The 21139-nt window shown below is 40.7% G+C and overlaps 2 protein-coding genes across 2 annotated transcripts in view; both read right to left on the bottom strand.

Moving 5' to 3' along the window:
• The window catches only part of LOC115420609 (spondin-1-like), a 319353-nt gene that overhangs the window by 157655 nt on the left and 140559 nt on the right, over positions 1–21139 (bottom strand).
• LOC115420611 (WAG22 antigen-like) lies at positions 15813–19348 on the bottom strand. Its single transcript, XM_030135982.1, has 2 exons — positions 18850–19348; positions 15813–18662 (listed from the first exon to the last, which is right to left on the bottom strand). The coding sequence occupies exons 1-2, from the start codon at positions 19220–19222 to the stop codon at positions 18067–18069; spliced, it is 969 nt and encodes a 322-aa protein (XP_029991842.1). The 5' UTR covers positions 19223–19348; the 3' UTR covers positions 15813–18066.

Here is a 21139-nt window from a genome sequence, read left to right as displayed (position 1 = left end):
TACACAAATTCACAATAAGTTCATGTGTCTACCTGATGAAAATGTGATAATACATTGGTTCAACATGGAGTTCACTTCACTTTGGGGTTTTTCTTTAACTCTTTAACCCCTGACGTGTCTGTGGTGAATGTTCTGTATGTATGAGTTATTTTAAATATTATGAAAAATTCAACTGTTTGTTCAATAAGAAAAAATTCAAAACGTGCTGATAGAATACAGGGTGTTCCATAAGTCTCCATGCATAGAAAAAATAAACGTTTCTTGACATAAACCATTTTTATTTATATAATATGCTCTATATGACTGCCATTTTGTCGGGAACACATTTCAATGCGTGTCTGCTGAAGAACTATAAAGAAGAAATATAAAGAAATACATGTTAGAACCATATATGTGTGGAATGTATTATGTCTCCTATGTATGGAGACTTATGGGACACCCTGTAGACCTTGTTTGTTCCATACACATCTGAGCATGCTCAGTGCACCCCCCGCCAATTATATAATGGGGGGGCAAAACACAGAGCGCTATAAAAACAGATGGTTTGGGCTTTTTTTTTTTTTTCTTTTTACATTGTTTTCCTTGTCGTTTTTTGTTTTTACCCAGAATGGATCTCATTATATTTTGGGAAAAGTAGGTCAAGGTTCAATATTTTTATGAATTCTTTAAAATCTTTCTTTCTTTTCTTTTCCCCATTTTCCTCATCTTATCCATGTAGTTACGATAGTGTTTATTATACTGTTCTATACATGTTCTAGTTCAGTTATCTGTGCATATGTCTCCCCCTACCTCCCCCCTCTCCCCCAGTCTCTATCTCTATCGCTCTATCTTTTCTCCTCCTTTACTTTCTCACTCTAACCCCAACTGGCCAAGGCAGACGGCCATCCTTCAGGAGTCTGGGTCTGCTCGAGGTTTCTGCTGTTAAAGGGAAGTTTTTCCTCACCACTGTCACCAGTCACAAGTGTTTGCTCCTGGAGGATTCCGTTGGGTTTCTGTAAATTGGCTTAAAATTTGATTTGATTTGATCTATCTCCCCTTTATGTGAAGCACTTTGTAACATGTTGTTTTAAAAAATGCTATATAAATAAAGCTTTATTTACTTGCTTACTTACATTTACTTATAATGGGCAAACTTTCACATGTCTGTAGCAGTAAAACTATTGGTTGAATTCATACCAAATTGGGTTTACAGATTGCCAATGACCCAGATCAAAGTAAAAAAAAATGCATGAATTTTGAAAGTCTTTTTTTTTCTCTCATTTACTTATAATGGGCAACATTTCAAATGTCTATTAAAACATCAATTTACTTCAGACTTGGCACATATATAGAGGCAGTTGATATGCTGCCATCAGCACATGCACAAACACGATGACATCAGCTGGATCGATGCTCAAATAAGACACAACTAGAAGCACTCGGAGAGCGCAGACCTCCACCAAGACTGATCAGTGCCCCCCCCCCGTGGGCCCCCCCACGCCAAGGAGGTTATGTTTTTGCCAGGGTTTGTTTGTTTGTCTGTCTGTTTGTCTGTCCGTTAGTGTGCAACATAACTCAAAAAGTTATGGACAGATTTTGATGAAATTTTCAGGGTTTGTTGGAAATGGGCCCCCCTGTGGGCCCGCCCACCCCCGATCGCCACCAAAATTTAATTATTTCTTCCTTATCCCATTTCCAACAAACCCTGAAAATTTCATCCAAATCTGTCCATAATTTTTTGAGTTATGTTGCACACTAACGGACAGACAAACAAACAAACAAACAAACAAACAAACAAACAAACAAACAAACAAACAAACCCTGGCAAAAACATAACCTCCTTGGCAGAGGTAATAACAATACAAGGGGTGGGGTTTGTTGTGCCTGGAACCACTTGTTTGACTCATCATGAGTAAATCAGCTTTGCATGAATAAAAATCATAGGCTTTTCCACTACGTTCATAGCTAACACCGAGTCTGTAATTTTCACATTTAGCATGATTTCAAAAAACAAAAAATTGTATCAATGCACTAACTCGGAAACCTGAATGTGTCGTTAAAATATCTGCTTTTCTGCACTTCCTGTATCCATCCAAGAGCCTTTAGAGCAGGGCTCTCAAACTCATTTTCTTTCAGGGGCCACATTCAGCCCGATTTGATCTCCAGTGGGCCGAACCAGGAAAATAATGGCAGAATAACCTATAAATAATGACACCTCCAAATTGTCGTCTTTGTTTTAGTGCAAAAAAAACACACCATTAAATTATGAAAATACTTACTTTTATAAACTATCCAAACAAAAAAGATGTGAATAACCTGAAAAAACTGAAATTTCTTTAGAAAAATAAGTGCAATTTTAACAATATTCTGCCACAACTTATCATTTATACATGTGCCTTATGGATCAGATCTACAAAGACACTAAACACTTAGTAACAGGAAGAAAATTGTTAAAATTGTACTTAAGTTTCTTTAGACATTTGAGGTTGTTCATATTTGTTCAGGTTATTCACACTTTATAGTTACAGGATAGTTTAGAAATGTAAATATTTTCATAATTTAATGTAATATTTTGCACTAAAACAAAGACAAAAATTTGAAGTTGTCAATATTTATAGGCATAATGTAATATTGGGTTTTTTTTTTCACATCAAACCAAGAAGAAAATATGTTGTCATTATTTTTTGTAGGTTATTATGCTAATATTTTATTTCAGATCATATTGGTCTGTATGTGGAACCTGAACTAAAATGAGTTCCACAGCCTTGACTGTGGAATTTTTGCACTTTGTAAATTCATCCTATGGGCCGGATTGGAACCTTTGGCAGGCCGCATTTGGCCCCCGGGCCGCATGTTTGAGACCCCTGCTTTAGAGCATTTCTTCTCCACTCAGTGCCTGCATGCATGCAAACATCATCCAAAAATGTCATTATACGGATTCATGTCATCTGCCAGAACGAGCACCGTATGACAAACAAAGTAAAGAATGCAAGGATGTGGAATATAAAGACAGACTGTGGCAGGTGATCGCAGAAAACCTCAGAATTATACACAATAGGGACAACTCACAAAACAGCGGATGTGTGGAAGATTAGACAGTGACTGTGTTCCAGACAGTTAACTGAAGGCTGTTTTGCTTTGTCTTGTATAACGCTGGGTGAAGCTGTGAAGACAATGTACTGTAACGAAGTGAGAGGAACACATCATCATCTTCACTTGTGTGATGAATTTTCACAATGAACACTTTGGACTTACTGTGGAGAATATCCTCTGTCGAATGGTATTTGATTAATGGATTTAAAAAAAAAAAATTAAAAACACTGTGGTTAGTGTTGAACAAAAAAACATTAAATATAACATGATCTGTAGCTACACTTCAGACAGCTGTGAGAGATAAATGCATTAACCCTTTATCAGGCAAATGACTATTTTTGGTCATTTCCGCATGTATTACAGTGACAGTGACAGTAACAGTTCCAGTGAGTCAACAATCTCAGGTCCAATGTGGTCTCCAGGGTCTGTAAGGTCCACCTCTGCATGAACAGTGAGTGGACCTGCTTTGTTACGTACCATTAAGTATCAAATCAAATTAAATCAATTTTTATTCATATAGCGCCAAATCAAAACAAAAGCCATCTCATGACACTTTACATCCAGAGCCGGTTGGAACCAGATGCTCAAGCCAATTTAAAGAAACCCAACAGAATCCTCCAGGAGTAATGGTAAGTAAATAAGTAATGGTACTAATTAGGGATGAGAATCGAGAACCGGTTCTTTTTGAGAACCGGTTCCCAGTAGCTCGATTCCTTGGAATTGTTTGCCTGCCTGCTTAACGATTCTGCTTATCAATTCTGTCTTCTTTGTGCATGCGCGATGATGTCACACATACGCTGCATTGTTTTGGTCAGAACGTAGCCAACATGGTGCTGAGGCAGAAACGGTCTAAACAGACGACACCAGGTCCACTGGAACACTGTCAAAGCTTCCATGTCTTCAAAAGGGTGGAATCCCTCCAGTATCCTCAAACATTTGTCCCCAGCATGTGAATCATTTACAGGAATGTCACGTATTTGATACTCTACTTAGCGGTGCTTGTGAATGTAGCAGCAGAGTGAACGCTGGGCCGGTTCTGGTGTGGGCAACAAACGTCGTAACTCCTCAAATACAAGTTTCCGAAGGTAAGAAGGGGAAGGAAATGAGGTGCACAACAACGGGAGACAAGCCGAGCCGAGTGGAACCGCTTCCACGTTGTAGAAATGCGGCAATAGAGGTATTAGTAAAGCGTCTTTAGTTTCACTTTCACTGTACCCCACCCCCCACCCCGAACCGGGCCCGGCGTCATCTGTTATTATTATTTGTACATACTGTAATATTTTCTGTGCAGAGATGGAAATATAAAAGACAGTTAATGCAAACACACCCGTTTGTACTCTTTTATTCCCTCACCCAATGAGAATCAATCAGGAATCAGATCGATAAGCAATATCGATAATGGAATCGGAATCGTTAAATTCTTAACGATTCCCATCCCTTGTACTAATGTAAGGAATGATGTGATAATGTGTAAGCGGGCGTCTGGACCAGCACTTATGGTGTAGTGTTTGAAAAGTCGCTTTGGAAAAAAGTGTCTGCCAAATGCATAAACATAACTAGAAGCACTCGGAGAGCGCAGACCTCCGCCAAGGCTGATCAGTGCCCCCCCCCCCCGTGGGCCCCCCCACCCCCAATCACCACCAAAATTTAATCATTTCTTCCTTATCCCATTTCCAACAAACCCTGAAAATTTCATCCAAATCTGTCCATAACTTTTTGAGTTATGTTGCACACTAACGGACAAACAAACAAACAAACAAACAAACAAACAAACAAACAGACAAACAGACAAACAAACCCTGGCAAAAACATAACCTCCTTGGCGGAGGTAAACATAAAGTGATGTTCTAATGTTCTAAAATACATGTTCCTTTCACATTAAATGCATTTTTCTTGCATTTTACAGTCTACTCTCGTTATACCGCCAACTTCCGTTCACGGCCAAATTGGCGGTATAGCGAAAATGGCGTTACAACGGGTTGCGTCCATAATGTGCATGTCTTTACTATATGATGTCTATGCTGCCTCCGTTAACCCGTTCTAATTGCGTTTCTAAATAAATCTTGATTCTGTTATGTTGTAAGGGATCATTTAAAGTGGGGAAACATTTTAAGCATTATTATACCGTGTCGGGAAATGACACCCCATCATCTCGAGGCTTTGGCTTAATCCCACGTCCTCTTCCCGACATCCTGACCTACTGAGTGTTCTGCGATAAATGAACAGTGGCCGTTCCGTAGACCTACTCGTAGCTTGTCGCGATCAGCGTCTGTTTCAGTGCATTGTTAAAATTTATGTGTACTCGATGGCAATCACGCTGGCGGTATAACGGTCGGGAAATCAATGGTATAAGTGTTGTTTGTGCATGGAACTGGGCTGGCGGATGGCGATAGGCGGAAATGGCGGTAGCTAATGGAATAATGCAATGGGGATTTTTGTGCAATGGTTTTGGTCGGCGGTGAGCGAAAATGGCGGTATAACGGCGGGCGGTTTAACGAGAGTAGACTGTATATATTTCTTGGATTTTTTTTTTTTTTTTGCCACTTTGCCTTTGGTAAGGAACCAAATATGGTAACTTCATTAACCTTGATTTTCTACAATGACGATCAACGACAATGACAATAAATGACTGAAAACATATCTATATTTTTTTTTAAATTTTCACAAAAGTAATAAAGTCTTGCTAGTGCTTCAGTCTCAGCTTCACAGTTTGTCACGTCTTTTATGTCTTGTGATTGTCTCTCTCAATATTTTTGTATTAGTAAGTTTTTTTTTGTTTTTTTTTTGTTTTTAAATCAATTACTACAAATTTCAGGCGACCCCTTTTGAATTCCAGGCGACCCCATGTGGGATCTTGACCCCACGCTTGAAAACCCCTGTTGTGGTTGTTTTTGTGTTTGTGTTTTGGGGCTGAATGCTGCCGCTCAGTCAGTGCTCTCTGTCCCATGTGACCACTCCATGTCATCATATACTACTGGTTGGTCTGGGGCCGGGGGTGAAAAATGACTCTAAGGGTCGAATGTGCGTCAAAACAAATTACAGTCAGAAAGCCTGCCCATGTGTCAGTATGTCATGAGTTGGAAGTGAGACTGTGTCGACCATTCAGGCACTTCCACCAGCTGTGACATCAGAGCCTCTACACCTCTATAGTCTCCATCTGTTTAGTTCAGGGGCCACATGCAGCCCACCTGGACCTCAAGTGGGCCGGACCAGTAAAATAATAACATAATAACCTATAAATAAAGACAAGTCCAAAATGTGAATAACCTGAACATCCATGAACAACCTGAACGTTCTTAAGAAACATGTGCAGTTTTACAGATCCCAGTGGATCTACGAAGACATAAAACATTTAGTAACAGACATCTGGAACCGAACACTGAAGCATTTACAGTAGTATTAAAGAGCTACGATGAAAGAGTTACACATTATGTGACATTTGTTTTTCTTTTATGGTTGAATTATTTCTTTCAATATATTGCAGTGTCCAGTTTAAATAGGCTATCTATCTATCTATCTATCTATCTATCTATCTATCTATCTATCTATCTATCTATCTATCTATCTATCTATCTATCTATCTATCTATCTATCAGTCGGTTGGTTGGTCGGTCTGTCGATCTGTCTTTCTTTCTTTCTTTCTTTCTTTCTTTCTTTCTTTCTTTCTTCTTTCTGTCTGTCTTTCTTTCTCTTTCTTTCTTTTTCTTTCTTTCTTTCTTTTTGTCTTTCTTTTTTCTTTCTGTCTTTCTTTCTTTCTTTCTTTCTTTTTGTCTTTCTTTCTTTCTTTTTGTCTTTCTTTCTGTCTTTCTTCTTTCTTTCTTTTTGTCTTTCTTTCTTTCTTTCTTTTTGTCTTTCTTTCTTTCTGTCTGTCTTTCTTCTTTCTTTCTTTTTGTCTTTCTTTCTTTCTGTCTGTCTTTCTTCTTTCTTTTTGTCTTTCTTTCTTTCTTTTTGTCTTTCTTTCTTTCTGTCTGTCTTTCTTTCTTTCTGTCTTTCTTTGTTTCTTTCTTTCTTTTTGTCTTTCTTTCTGTCTTTCTTTCTGTCTGTCTCTGTCTGTCTGTCTCTATCTATCAATTCAATTGTCCATCCATCCTTCCATCATCCATCCTTCCATCCACTCATCTATAAAAGCATCCATCCATCCATCATCTGTCCATCCATCCATCTGTCCATCCGTCAACCATCCATCTATCCATCCATCCATTCATCCATCCGTCCATCCATCCATCCGTCTGTTCGTCTGTTCGTCTGTCCATCCATCTGTCCATCCATTCATACATCGTCCGTCAGTCCATCCCTCCATCTGTCCATCCATCCATTCATACATCGTCCATCCATTCATCCATCCATCCATCTATAAAAGCATCCATCTGTCCGTCCATCCGTCCATCCATCCATCCGTCTATCCATTCATACATCATCCGTCAGCCCATCCATCCATCCATTCGTCTGTCCATCCGTCCGTCCATCCATCCATCCATCCAGCCATCCATCCATCCATCTATAAAAGCATCCATCTATAAAAGCATCCATCTGTCCGTCCGTCCATCCATCTATCCATTCATACATCGTCCGTCAGCCCATCCATCCATCCGTCCGTCCGTCTGTCCATCCATTCATACATCGTCTGTCAGTCCATCCATCCATCTGTCCATCCATCAATCCATCCGTCCGTCCATCTGTCTGTCCATCCATTCATCCATTGTCCATCCATCCATCCATCCCTCCATCCCTCCATCCCTCCATCCATCCATCCATCCCACTCATGACAGTTTCTTCTGTGTAATTTTTGCACTTTGAAAATCGCTCCATATTGAACCCTTCAGAGGTCCAGTTTTGGTCCATGGGCCTTATGTTCGCCCCCCTGGTCTACATGTATTACTGAGTATGAAATGCAGACAGAATGTGAGTAAAGAAGACGTGGAGTTTTAGTGGTGAATCCTTCCTTTTCCTCCCTTCTCCGGCTAACGACCACGTTGCAGGTGAGAACATTTCTTTTCCGAGGTATTTTGAGCAGTGTCACAAAGACGTCTCCCTCTGTAGAAAGAAGACGCAGCGACGGCTTGACAAAACATCCTGGAAAGCAGCATCGGTTTGTGAACATGCACACAGGGATACGCTGGGAGAAACTGAAAGTACATCACTTAGCATTACTTCCTTCACTCCTTATCTGACAGGTGTCAGCCAAGTGAAAGAAAAAGGAGGGAGACTGAGGAGCGCTTGTGTTTTCCTTCTGTACTACAGACTTCTAGGAGCAGCAATAAAGATGTAGTGAAGTTTTTTTTGAGTTTGTGTGTGTGTGTGTGTGTTTGCCTGTCCGCTTTTCTGCCTATCTGTGGCATGTCTGCAGCAATTTCCTGTGAAGTGTTTTGAGTTGAGAGATGAAAGTGAAGGATAGTTCTTGGGCTCCTCTTTTCAGCCCTGCCATCCCTCCTTTGTCTCACTCCCCACCCCTTTTTGACAACATGTCTGAAATAAGGTCTTTCAAAATTGGAAAATAAAATAAAAAAAATTTTTTAAAAAATACCGAGAAGGGAGGGAAAGGCAGATAGGAAGGAAAGGGAAAAAAAACTATGAGAGGCAGAAAGATGAAGCAGACAGAGGAGGAAAGAGGAAAAGTGATGTGCTCATAAGCGCATGACAAAACCGATGCTTCAGGTATTGGTGATGGCACGTCATTGTGTTTGACAGTGAAGTGTTCATGGAGAAAGGAGGGATGAAGGAGGGGAAATGGAAAAGAAGGAGAAGAATGAGGCAAACAAGGAAGAACATAGAGGAAAAGGAAGAGGAATATAAATGACGGAAAGAACCGAATTCGGGAGACGAGAACAGAGACGTGAGGAGGAGATAAAAGTAGAAGGACGAGCGTGGAGGAATGTGAAGACAGGAATAAGACGGAGGAAAAGGAAGGAGAGGAGAGATCAGACGTATCATCAAGACACAAGTGACTGTCAGTAGATCTGTGAAAAGGACAGAACCGACACAGGCTCCTCATGTTACGGCCAATCACTCCAGGCAAAGAGAAGGTCACACTGACACACTTCACATTTTAACACTCAAACTTTCCACTTTTTTTTTTTTTTTTTTTTTTTCAAGCTGAGACTTTGTAATGGAAAAAAAAAAAAAAAAACTGTCACTTTGTACTGAGGAAATATCAGCTGCAGCGCTCCCTGGAGACGCCTGATAGGTACTAGCCCAGGGCGAAATGTGGCCGGGCCTGTGGCTCAGGGCAACATTAGGTAGAAATATCTGCCACTGGGACGTCCACCTGACTTTATCCTCCCGCCTCCTTTGTCTCCATGTTTTAAAAAGGGAAAAGGTGAGTTACTGACTGCTCCCTACAGGGCTAAAAAAAAAAAAAAAAAAAAAAAAAAAAAAATGAAGCCAGGTTTTTAAAAACATGTTAAACCTCCACATAAAGGAATCAAACGTCCAATGGCTTTTCAACATAAATGTGCGCAAACGTTTGGAGAGGCTCTAAACCAGTGGTCGTCAACCTTTTTAGAATAAATGCCCCTTTATGTTATCATGAGCCTCCTAACACCCCACAAAAAAAATTATGACGGGGGGTGGGTGGGGCAACGGACCCCTTACCTCATCATTATCCTCCTTGTTGAGTCCATCCCCTCTCTGAAACAAGTTGCTAAGCAGGGGGGACGGTAAGGTGGGTAGGATGGACCTTATATGTGCAGAATAGGTAGCGCCCCCCTAACGATCGGGGGGCATTACCACCGAAGACCTGGGGGGGTGAGGTGGGGGGGTAATGGCCCCCTTACCTCATCATTATCCTCCTTGTTGAGTCCATCCCCCCTCCGAAACAAGTTGTCGACCAGCGGGGAGGGGAGGGTGGGTAGGATGGACCTTATATGTGCAGAATAGGTAGCACCCCCCTCGCAATTGGCAGACATTACCACTGAAGACCTGGGGGGTGGGGTGGTGGGTAATGGTCCCCTTACCTCATCATTATCCTCCTTGTTGCGTCCATCCCACCCTCCGAAACAAGTTGTTGAACGGGTGGAGGGTAGGACGATGGGATGGACCTTATATGTGCAGAATAGGTAGCGCCCTCTTTGTGACTGGGGGGACGTTACCACCGAAGACCTTGAGGGGGGCGTAGCTCAATGGGTGCCGCAACAAACTTTATTGCAAAGGAGCAGGGGGTGGGGCACAGAAATTCGCCATTGACATAACAGGCTGCTTGATATTGATACTTATAGACTCAGCACCCCCCTCTCAGCTTTCTCTTTCCAAACGCCCCCCGACGATGTCCCAACGCCCCCACTGAGAAACACTGCTCTAAACTGGAAAAAAGTCAACTCTGAATATCTAGATCACAGGTGTCAAACATGCAGCCCATGGACCAAAACCGGTCCGCCAAAGGGTCCGATCCGGCCCCACAGATGAATTTGTGAAATGCGAAAATTACACTGAAGATATTAACAATCAAGGATGCTAAAATCATTTTAGTTCAGGTTCCAAATACAAACCAATATGGTCTAAAGTGGTTCAGATCAGTAAAATAATAGCACCGAAGACCTTGAGGGGGGCGTAGCTCAATGGGTGCCGCAACAAACTTTATTGCAAAGGAGCAGGGGGTGGGGCACAGAAATTCGCCATTGACATAACAGGCTGCTTGATATTGATACTTATAGACTCAGCACCCCCCTCTCAGCTTTCTCTTTCCAAACGCCCCCCGACGATGTCCCAACGCCCCCACTGAGAAACACTGCTCTAAACTGGAAAAAAGTCAACTCTGAATATCTAGATCACAGGTGTCAAACATGCAGCCCATGGACCAAAACCGGTCCGCCAAAGGGTCCGATCCGGCCCCACAGATGAATTTGTGAAATGCGAAAATTACACTGAAGATATTAACAATCAAGGATGCTAAAATCATTTTAGTTCAGGTTCCAAATACAAACCAATATGGTCTAAAGTGGTTCAGATCAGTAAAATAATAGCATCACAACCTATAAAGAATAACTCAAAAATTTTCTGCTGTGTTGCTTGAAGTTATTTATTCTAGAAGCTATTATTGTTTGACTAATTACATCTTATACATAAATGGTCACTCAGATTGTTCAGATTTTATTTTAATATTAAACCTGTATTTTCTATTTTATCTTGATACATTTTACTTTATTCTATTTTACATTTTGGCATGCATATATAAAAATTGTACCAAGGTCTTTGATTATTTGTGCATAATTGTTTGTTTGTTTGTTTATTTTGGTCGTGAAACACCAGTCAGTACAGTGCAGGGTTCATTGATGCAATACCAATGCGATAACAAAACAGGAGAGAAAATAATATTAACCCCCCCCTCCCCCCGAAAAGAAACAAAAAACAAAAACATCTATCTTGGTGTTTGGCCTACCCTTTGAATTATTATCAACATTTATTAGCCTACATTAAACAATCCTTTTTAAATTAATAGTAAAGGAAAAACAATAGTAGCTTCTCATGGACAATGAAAAATTTAGCAAGAAAAGGAAATACAAAACCAGAAAGAAAACAATATTTAATGTAAACGGTGGATCGATAATCCCCTAGCTTCACCTGCTGGTCTGAATTCATCTCTTTTATTTTTTTTTCCTGAATTTGTCTCCATAAACGTATCTTCCCTTAGCCTCCTCCAGCAGGATTGTTCTTTATCCTCTGTCAGGAAAGCACTGTCTGTGTGTCACACCTCATGCGATAGCATAATCTAAGGTTATATTATGCAACATGATGCAAACAAGACAGGCTGCACATTGTTAAGAAAGAATATGTGGAGATTTCTATCCTCAGGGAAAGCCCCAACTGGAAAGAACCATCCGGATCCTTCACACAATGTCAACAATAAGAGGCTAGGATGCTACGGTGTCACGGAGTCTATCAAAAAAGATAATAGAATTTTGAATAATATGGAAATTTCATTTGGTCTTTGTTAAGTAATCTACTTCGGCTGCTTATATTTATACATAACTAATGTTCCTATAGCTTCGCCAAAAAGACAACACTCAAATACAACATGTGCTAATTTCCACTCAATCCCAAAAATGACCTGTTGCCCAGTGGGAAAAGGAACATTACTGCTAAAACCACAAGATGGCGCTGTGCCCTTTGGCGTCTCCTTTAAGTTATACTGTAGAACAGGTGTTCACACGATGGAGAAAAAAACAGGACGTGGAAAATTTTAGAGATTCACCTGATGAGCATGTTTCTTAATTGGTAAATATCCTCTAAGATGTCACCTCTGGACAAAAACTGTTGACAGTCATGTGTTGTTTACTGCTGGTGTTGACTTAGTCGTCCGATATTGACAGTTTTTGTACCAATGTCGAATGATGAGGGACGCTAGAAACTATTGCAAGCACTGGAAGTTTAAGTCTAGAAACATGTATCATTTCTTTTATGACATGTATGATATGTACTGTCTGAACCCATCATGATGTATATATATTATTATATATATGTAGTGTTGTTCTCTTGCTCTGTTTGTTGCCGCTACATAAGCATTTGTCACCAAGCGTTACTACAGCAACCATGCAAAGTGAGTATTTGATGATAATTTACAGTTTTATTTGATATTCTTTAAACATGTTCTACCCTAGTGCATTTATGTAGGATATTTATATACTGACTTTATGTTCCTTGATCAGTGGTTCTCAGTCTTTTTCTGTCGGTCCCCCCTTTGGAGCACGAAAAATCTCCAAGCCCCCTTCAACCCCAACAACATTGTACCTGTGGTGCAATTATAACTTTTATTGAAAGAAACATCAATATCGTTAGAATACTTTTTGCTTTTCCTTGAATAATTTGTTGGGCAAATTAAAAAATAACTTCAGTTTTTGATTGAACAATATAAATGACCTCAACAAAACTGCTCCCTGAGACATTATTTTTCCAATTAAAAATAGGAAATGTGTAATTATCTTACAACTATGACAATTAGGTAAATTTTTTTGTAGAACAACAAACAAATTTTGGTAACAAAGATGAACATTTTAACAATATCAGTGGCTGCAATGAGTCTGTTTCTGTTGCACATCTCAGAACATTAAAGTGCAATCTGTACAAACTGTGCAAAACCAGAAACATTGCACATTTTTCATTTCCAGTCCAACCCTTGTCCATTGTCCAAACCTAAACTCTTGGTCTAGTCAAATGACAGATCACCATGGCAGTAGATTTGTTTGTTGTATGTCCCTAAAATGAGTCCAGGGTGCTCCACCGCTAAAACATTAGTTTCACCTGATACATGTTCTAACCTGAAGAAAAAAAACAAAACACCTAGGAATGATCCCATGCCCCCCCTGGAATGCCTTCGAGCCCCCCTGCGTGGGCCTGCCCCACAGTTTGAGAAACACTGTCCTAGATAAAGATGTGTTGTCCAAAAGTGTTGTGTAGTGTTAACCCTTTATCGGGCAAGTGATTATTTTTGGTCATTACCTCCGCCAAGGAGGTTATGTTTTTGCCAGGGTTTGTTTGTCTGTTTGTTTGTTTGTCTGTCCGTTAGTGTGCAACATAACTCAAAAAGTTATGGACAGATTTGGATGAAATTTTCAGGGTTTGTTGGAAATGGGATAAGGAAGAAATGATTAAATTTTGGTGGTGATCGGGGGTGGGGGGGCCCACAGGGGGGGCCACTGATCAGCCTTGGCGGAGGTCTGCACTCTCCGAGTGCTTCTAGTTTCTGCATACATTACAAGACAGTGACAGCAACAGTTCCAGTGAGTCACCAATCTCAGGTCCAGTGTGGTCTCCAGGGTGGATGTGGATGTGGACAGGGGTCTGGATCAGCACTTATGTTGGTCTAATGTTATAAAACTGGGGCGCCAATAAGGGGGAGTAAACACGACAAATGCATGGGGCCCAGCATTTGTGGGGGTCCCATAGAGCAGTGGAGGGGGTCCAGTAGATACAGGTTAGAAATTGTGAAAATTTCGTGTAAGATCCGCTGTATAAAAGAGGCATAGAAGTCGGGAATCGGACATTGAAAGTATGTTAAGTTTCAGTTTCGTTTCATGCTAGCGTAAGTGACTGTATGTATGGACCGCAGCCCCACCTACATGCACACGCGCCCCCCCCACTCCAACAAATCGACAAGATACTGAATTTTATGAGGGGTCCACAGCGTTTACCTTTCACTGGGCCTACAATTGGTAGCAGCGCCCCTGTTCTAAAATACATGTTCCTTTCACCATACATGTGTTTTTTGCCACTTATGGCTAAGGAACCAAATATGGTAACTTCACTGACCTTGATTTTCTACATAATATAGATTTATATATATTTTTTTAATTTTACAAAAGTTGGAAAGTCTCGTTATGTCCTCTAATAACACACTAAGGTTGAAATTATGAATTTCAGAGTATTTCTATGAGGGGTTAAGAAATTTTATTAAACTCAACCCAACAAATGACTCCAAATACCGCAAACACTATTCTCTATTTTCCCCTAAAAGAGCACTAAATATATTTTTGTGGGCCGTGTCATTCAGATATTACACTGACCTACAAACTTGTACGCACATAATTTATTAACACAAAACAAAATGCTGCATACTCCATTTTGAGTATTATTTGTTGAACTTGATTAGGGTCAGGAAAAGGACTAAAGAAAGTTCCATGATAGTCATTCTCTTGGTTGCAGTAAAAAAAACAAAAAACAAATAGTTATGGTTAGATTTTAACCCGTTAAACTCTTGGCCATTTGTTTTGTAGTCAGGATGTTCAGAACTAAGGTATTCAATAAATGTAAAATATTGGGATAAGGTAAGCCAATTATCAGTGTAAAGCTAAGATTTTGTTTAGATTATATTATTTGTTAAATTATAGTACACCAATTATTTATATGGATTGATAGGATTAGTGGATTAACAGTTTAGATCAGGGGTGTCAAACTCATTTTAGTTCAGGGGCCACATTCAGCCCAGTATGATCTCAAGTGGGCCAGACCAGTAAAATAATAATGAAAAAATTAAAATTACATTATGATAATTTTTTACATCTACAATGTTTCCTTAAAAATCTGAATAACATGAACAACTTGAAATGTCTTAAGAAAAACAAGTGCGATTTTAACAATATTCTGCGTCAGTTTATCATTTATACATGTGTATTACAAATTACATTATTGTTACAAATACACAAAACATTTAGTGACAGGCAGAATATTGGTAAAATTGCATGTACTTCTCTTAAGAATTTTCAGGTTGTTCATATTTGTTCAGGTTATTCACATTTTTTGTAAAGGTTAATTTGTTAATGCACACATTTTCATGTAATTTTCCTTTTTTTTTACGCTAAAACAAAGATAAAATCTGCTGTTGTCATTATTTATAGGATATCATGATACTATTTTACTGGTCTGACCCAACTGAGATCTCATTGGTCTGTATGTGGAACCTGAATTAAAATGATTTTTTACACTATTGACATTGATTGTTAGTATCTTCAGTGTAATTTTTGCATTTCAAAAATTCCGCCTACTGGACTGGACCCTTTGGCGGGCAAGACTTGGCTGGATTTGGCTGCATGTTTGACACCTGTGGTTTAGATGGTCGACGGTGGATGTTTTGGTCGTTATGGGTTAACAATGCCCACTGACTTATGCCCCGTTTCCACTACATGGTATCGGCTTGACTCGACTCGACTCGGCTCGGCCTTTTTTGCGCTTCCATTACGAAAAAGGACCTGGAATCTGGTACCCGGTACTACTTTTTTGGTATCACCTCCGCCGAGGTTCCAGGACGGGGGACCAGATACTAAAACGTGACGTGTAAACACTGCATTGGTCAGACAGTTGTCTCTGTGACCCGCCGTTTTACAAAAAACAGATGCAGAAGTGGACAGTAAGTATAGCGGTACTTTCATTCACATGGTAACAGCCCAAAACTACACCATGGTCGGTCGAGGACAATCAGTCTTTGGTGACCGACGTAAAAATTCAAACAAGACAACACGCAACGAGAGAGTTCATTAGCGACTCTCTGACCAGACGACACGGAAGTAATGCGCCGCATCGCTATGACGACCAGGTACTATAAAGTCAGTGGTATCTTGTAATGGAATACCGAGTCGAGTTGAGCTGAGCCGAGTCGAGCTGGTTCCACGTCCTAAACACTCGCCAAATAGCTACAACTGTTCAGTGCACTTTTTTCTCCCTCCTAGTTCGACCCATATGATTATTTTCCCCATGAGGACTTTCTGCTAAAAGAGTGAGTCAGCTGATACTCGGGCCACAGTGGATGGTTCTCGTCCACGTTCCTGATCACAGGTCCCAGAGGGTCCGCGGTGCCGTGATGCATGCAGAAATAAAAGAAGGCTAATTGACAAATGTGTTTAAAGGTGAGCGAAGGTGTGCCACAGAGCAACTCGACTCTCCTGGATACTGAGATTTTAGAAGCAGAAATCATTGATCGCACTTCATTAAAAAGTAAGTGACTGGGCTTGTGACCGTACTTCCCCCCTGCACGGCTCGTACAAATGGTTGGTTGGCCAGCAGCTCTTGACATTTTGCTGTCTGATCTTGGCGTGATCACACCTGGCTGAGAGCATGTGGCATTTCACAGGGAGTAATAATTAGGTAGATACCGACTTTTTTTTTTACTATATCAGTGTGCTGTGGCATTAAAAAGGTTAAGGATTTACTCCTTGGCCAGCAGCTCTTCACATTTTACAACCTCCACTCCTGTGATCGTTAAACAACCTCGGCAACGTGTGACATTTCCAAGCAATCAATAATTAGATGTGCCGTGTAATTTTGTTCGGTGAGTAGGCGAGCGCTGACATTAAAAAGATACCTTGAGTTTCTTTGGCTAAGGGGACACAAATCTGTTTTGTCAGCCTTTCTGAACCTGGCGACACTTAGTTGTTTCAAAATGACTTCGAACGTCACCTTGGTACATGCATACAGTGTACGTTATAAAGAGAGACATCAGGCAAGACACTTTTTTTATTATAGGTTAATTGAGGTACCAGTAGTAGTGCTGGGTGACACCACTCTTTTAAGATTCGATATGATTATTTTTTTGGCGTATATATTTGATACCCAAAAATATTTCGTCATTGATGGATTTTTTTAAATTAAACTTTTCTTTTTTCTTTTGTTCAGACAAGGTATAGTTTTTAGATGTTACCTGCTTGACAGTTTCGACTCTGACTCCATATTAAACACACAAAAAAGACAGACGACAAACAAAAAGACCATACATCCGAGGATAACAGAACCAATACAATGGGTCTTGAAAAAACATCACATCAACACTGCTGTAAAACCACACACAAAACTCTGTCAACTACTCGTACATCCAAAAGACAAAATAGCACCGAACCAAAAATGCAACGTCATCAACGAAATACCGTGCAAATCGTGTGACAAAACTTACATTGGGGAAACAAGACGATCATTCAATACATGGAAAAAAGAACATTAAAAAAATGTGAAAAGGAGACAGTGGGGCGTTCACACGGACTGAAAAGGACAAAGCAGAACAGGAGAACCTAAAATCAGCCATCACAGAACACTGCAGAAGACAAAACCAGATCACAGACTGGGATAAGGGTACAATGAGAACATCTGAGACAAACCAACTCAAACGTTGGATTAAGGAAGCAACAGAGATCAGAAAGTGGGTGAGCGGCACCATCAACCAGGACGAGGGGGCGTACACCCTGTCGCACACCTGGGATTCCCGCCTCCAAAGACCACCCAATGTGGGAGAGGCGCGACGGACCAATCAGAGCCCATCGAGCCGACCAGCTGATAAATAACACGTCAGCAGCATGTCGAATGACACTTCTGAGGAAGACTGGAGTCACAGTCAAAGCTGTCACGCAGGTAACATCTAAAAACTATACCCTGTCTGAACAAAAACTATACCCTGTCTGAACAAAAACTATACCCTGTCTGAACAAAAGAAAAAAGAATAATTACATTAACAGAAGACAAAATGAACATAATTAGCCTGATTTTTTTTTAAAGATAATGGAAAATTCTGAAGGCTGTCCATCATTTTGACAGATTTGGTAAACTACCAAACAAAGTTTTCACACAACACTGTGAACAGAACCTGCTCACAGGATCCATGGTCTGTCTGTTAACAAGGCAAACAGTCCATAACAGCATCCTACCTGTATATAACCCTACAGTCCCTGTATATAACCCTACAGTCCCTGTATATAACCCTTCGGTGCCTGTATATAACCCTACAGTGCCTGTATATAATCCTACAGCCCCTATATATAACCCTGCAGCCTCTGTATATAACCCTACAGCCCCTGTATATAACCCTACAGCGCCTGTATATAACCCTACAGTCCCTGTATATAGCCCTACACTCCCTGTATATAACCCTACACTCCCTGTATATAACCCTTCGGTGCCTGTATATAACCCTACAGCCCCTGTATATAACCCTGCAGCCTCTGTATATAACCCTACAGCCCCTGTATATAACCCTACAGCCCCTGTATATAACCCTACAGTCCCTGTATATAGCCCTACACTCCCTGTATATAACCCTACGGTGCCTGTATATAACCCTACAGCGTCTGTATATAACCCTACAGCCCCTGTATATAGCCCTACACTCCCTGTATATAACCCTACGGTGCCTGTATATAACCCTACAGCCCCTGTATATAACCCTACAGCATCTGTATATAACCCTACAGCCCCTGTATATAACCCTACGGTGCCTGTATATAACCCTACAGCCCCTGTACATAACCTACAGCCCATGTATATAACCCTGCAGCCCCTGTACATAACCCTACAGCCCCTGTACATAACCTACAGTCCTTGTATATAACCCTACACTTCCTGTATATAACCCTGCAGTGCCTGTATATAACGCTACACTCCCTGTATATAACCCTACAGCGGCTGCATATAACCCTACAGCCTCTGTATATAACCCTACAGTCCCTGTATATAACCCTACAGCATCTGTATATAACCCTACAGCCCCTGTATATAACCCTACACTCCCTGTATATAACCCTACGGTGCCTGTATATAACCCTACAGCATCTGTATATAACCCTACAGCCCCTGTATATAACCCTACGGTGCCTGTATATAACCCTACAGCCCCTGTACATAACCTACAGCCCCTGTATATAACCCTACAGCCCCTGTACATAACCCTACAGCCCCTGTACATAACCTACACTCCCTGTATATAACCCTACAGTGCCTGTATATAACCCCTACACTCCCTGTATATAACCCTACAGCCTCTGTATATAACCCTACACTCCCTGTATATAACCCTACAGTGCCTGTATATAACCCTACACTCCCTGTATATAACCCTACAGCCTCTGTATATAACCCTACACTCCCTGTATATAACCCTACAGTGCCTGTATATAACCCTACACTCCCTGTATATAACCCTACAGCCTCTGTATATAACCCTACAGTCCCTGTATATAACCCTACGGTGCCTGTATATAGCCTTACACTCCCTGTATATAACCCTACAGCATCTGTATATAACCCTACACTCCCTGTATATAACCCTACGGTGCCTGTATATAACCCTACACTCCCTGTATATAACCCTACAGCCTCTGTATATAACCCTACACTCCCTGTATATAACCCTACAGTGCCTGTATATAACCCTACACTCCTGTATATAACCCTACAGCCTCTGTATATAACCCTACAGTCCCTGTATATAACCCTACGGTGCCTGTATATAGCCTTACACTCCCTGTATATAACCCTACAGCATCTGTATATAACCCTACACTCCCTGTATATAACCCTACGGTGCCTGTATATAACCCTACACTCCCTGTATATAACCCTACAGCCTCTGTATATAACCCTACACTCCCTGTATATAACCCTACACTCCCTGTATATAACCCTACAGTCCCTGTATATAACCCTACGGTGCCTGTATATAGCCTTACACTCCCTGTATATAACCCTACAGTCCGTGTATATAATCCGACAGCACCACCGTTCACCTCTAAACACATTAAATCGTATTTATAATTACCTCATGTCTCAATTAGGACTAAACCCTTTAGACCTGTTGATTCCATTGTTCATTCTAGGCTCATTTTCACTTTTTTTGATCAGTCCCTCTTTTTAAAAGCACTGATCAGACTTGACAACAGTATCATACACACCTTTACTGCTGAGGACTTTTCGGAATACTGCTCCTGGTAAAAGGCTGGTACTTCCATGTGTGTTAACTGTGTTTGTGTGGCTGAAGGTTTGTCTGATTTGACCTGAAACACAACTCTTACTGCATGTGCGCATATTCAATGAGCTCAAAAATGCACATTAGAGTGTTGGCGCGTTGAAACCTGTTACCGAATGTTGTTAAGTCAATGGTGCCTGCATTTAGGGAGATCTATTTTCAGAAAAGAGTCTGAGCTGTGACACTCAGCTGGTGTGTTCAGGCCATGCCCTATGAATGTGTGTGTGTGTGTGTGTGTGTGCGTGCTGTGGTATGAACCGCTGTGTGCCTGGAGCTTTTCAGAAGGAGCTTTATCACACATATTTTCCACAGGCTCATACATGTCGGGCCCTGTCCATCGGGCCTTTGCACTCACATGTTGAACAGACGGCATCTGATGGACGGGATGATGGGCAAGTTCAACCTGTGTACCACACTGTAAAATACAGCTGTTGTACGAACATATTACTCTGGGTTAAAACAACAGCTGATTACTTGACTTGTGTCTCAAATCTTAACTTGAAAATCCTTGTCTAACTAACTTAATAAATTCTGTCGACTTAATTTCATTGACAGTTCAGGAGAGTGGGCGGAGTTAAGTCCTGCGTCATCACTTTTTGGTGATGTAACGACAAAATGCATCACAGACAATTGGCAGGTGTCTTTTCCAGTTGTGAACTTATCGTTGCTGTTTTTGCGCCTTGTTTCAAAGCTAGGAATACATTTTATAATGCACATTTTGCTTTTTTTTTTTTTTTTTTTTTTTTTTTAAGAAAAGTGCTACAACTGTATAAACTTCCACTGTTTGAATTTATGGGAGCAAAAAAAAAGATTTGGAACTTTGTATTTTTTTTTTTTACTGAAATTGCTGCAGATGAA

This window comes from Sphaeramia orbicularis, chromosome 6 (genome assembly GCF_902148855.1).
Source record: "Sphaeramia orbicularis chromosome 6, fSphaOr1.1, whole genome shotgun sequence".
NCBI lineage: Eukaryota > Metazoa > Chordata > Actinopteri > Kurtiformes > Apogonidae > Sphaeramia > Sphaeramia orbicularis.
The sequence above is the reverse complement of the archived record's forward strand: the minus strand, read 5'-3'. Positions and strand labels throughout refer to the sequence as shown.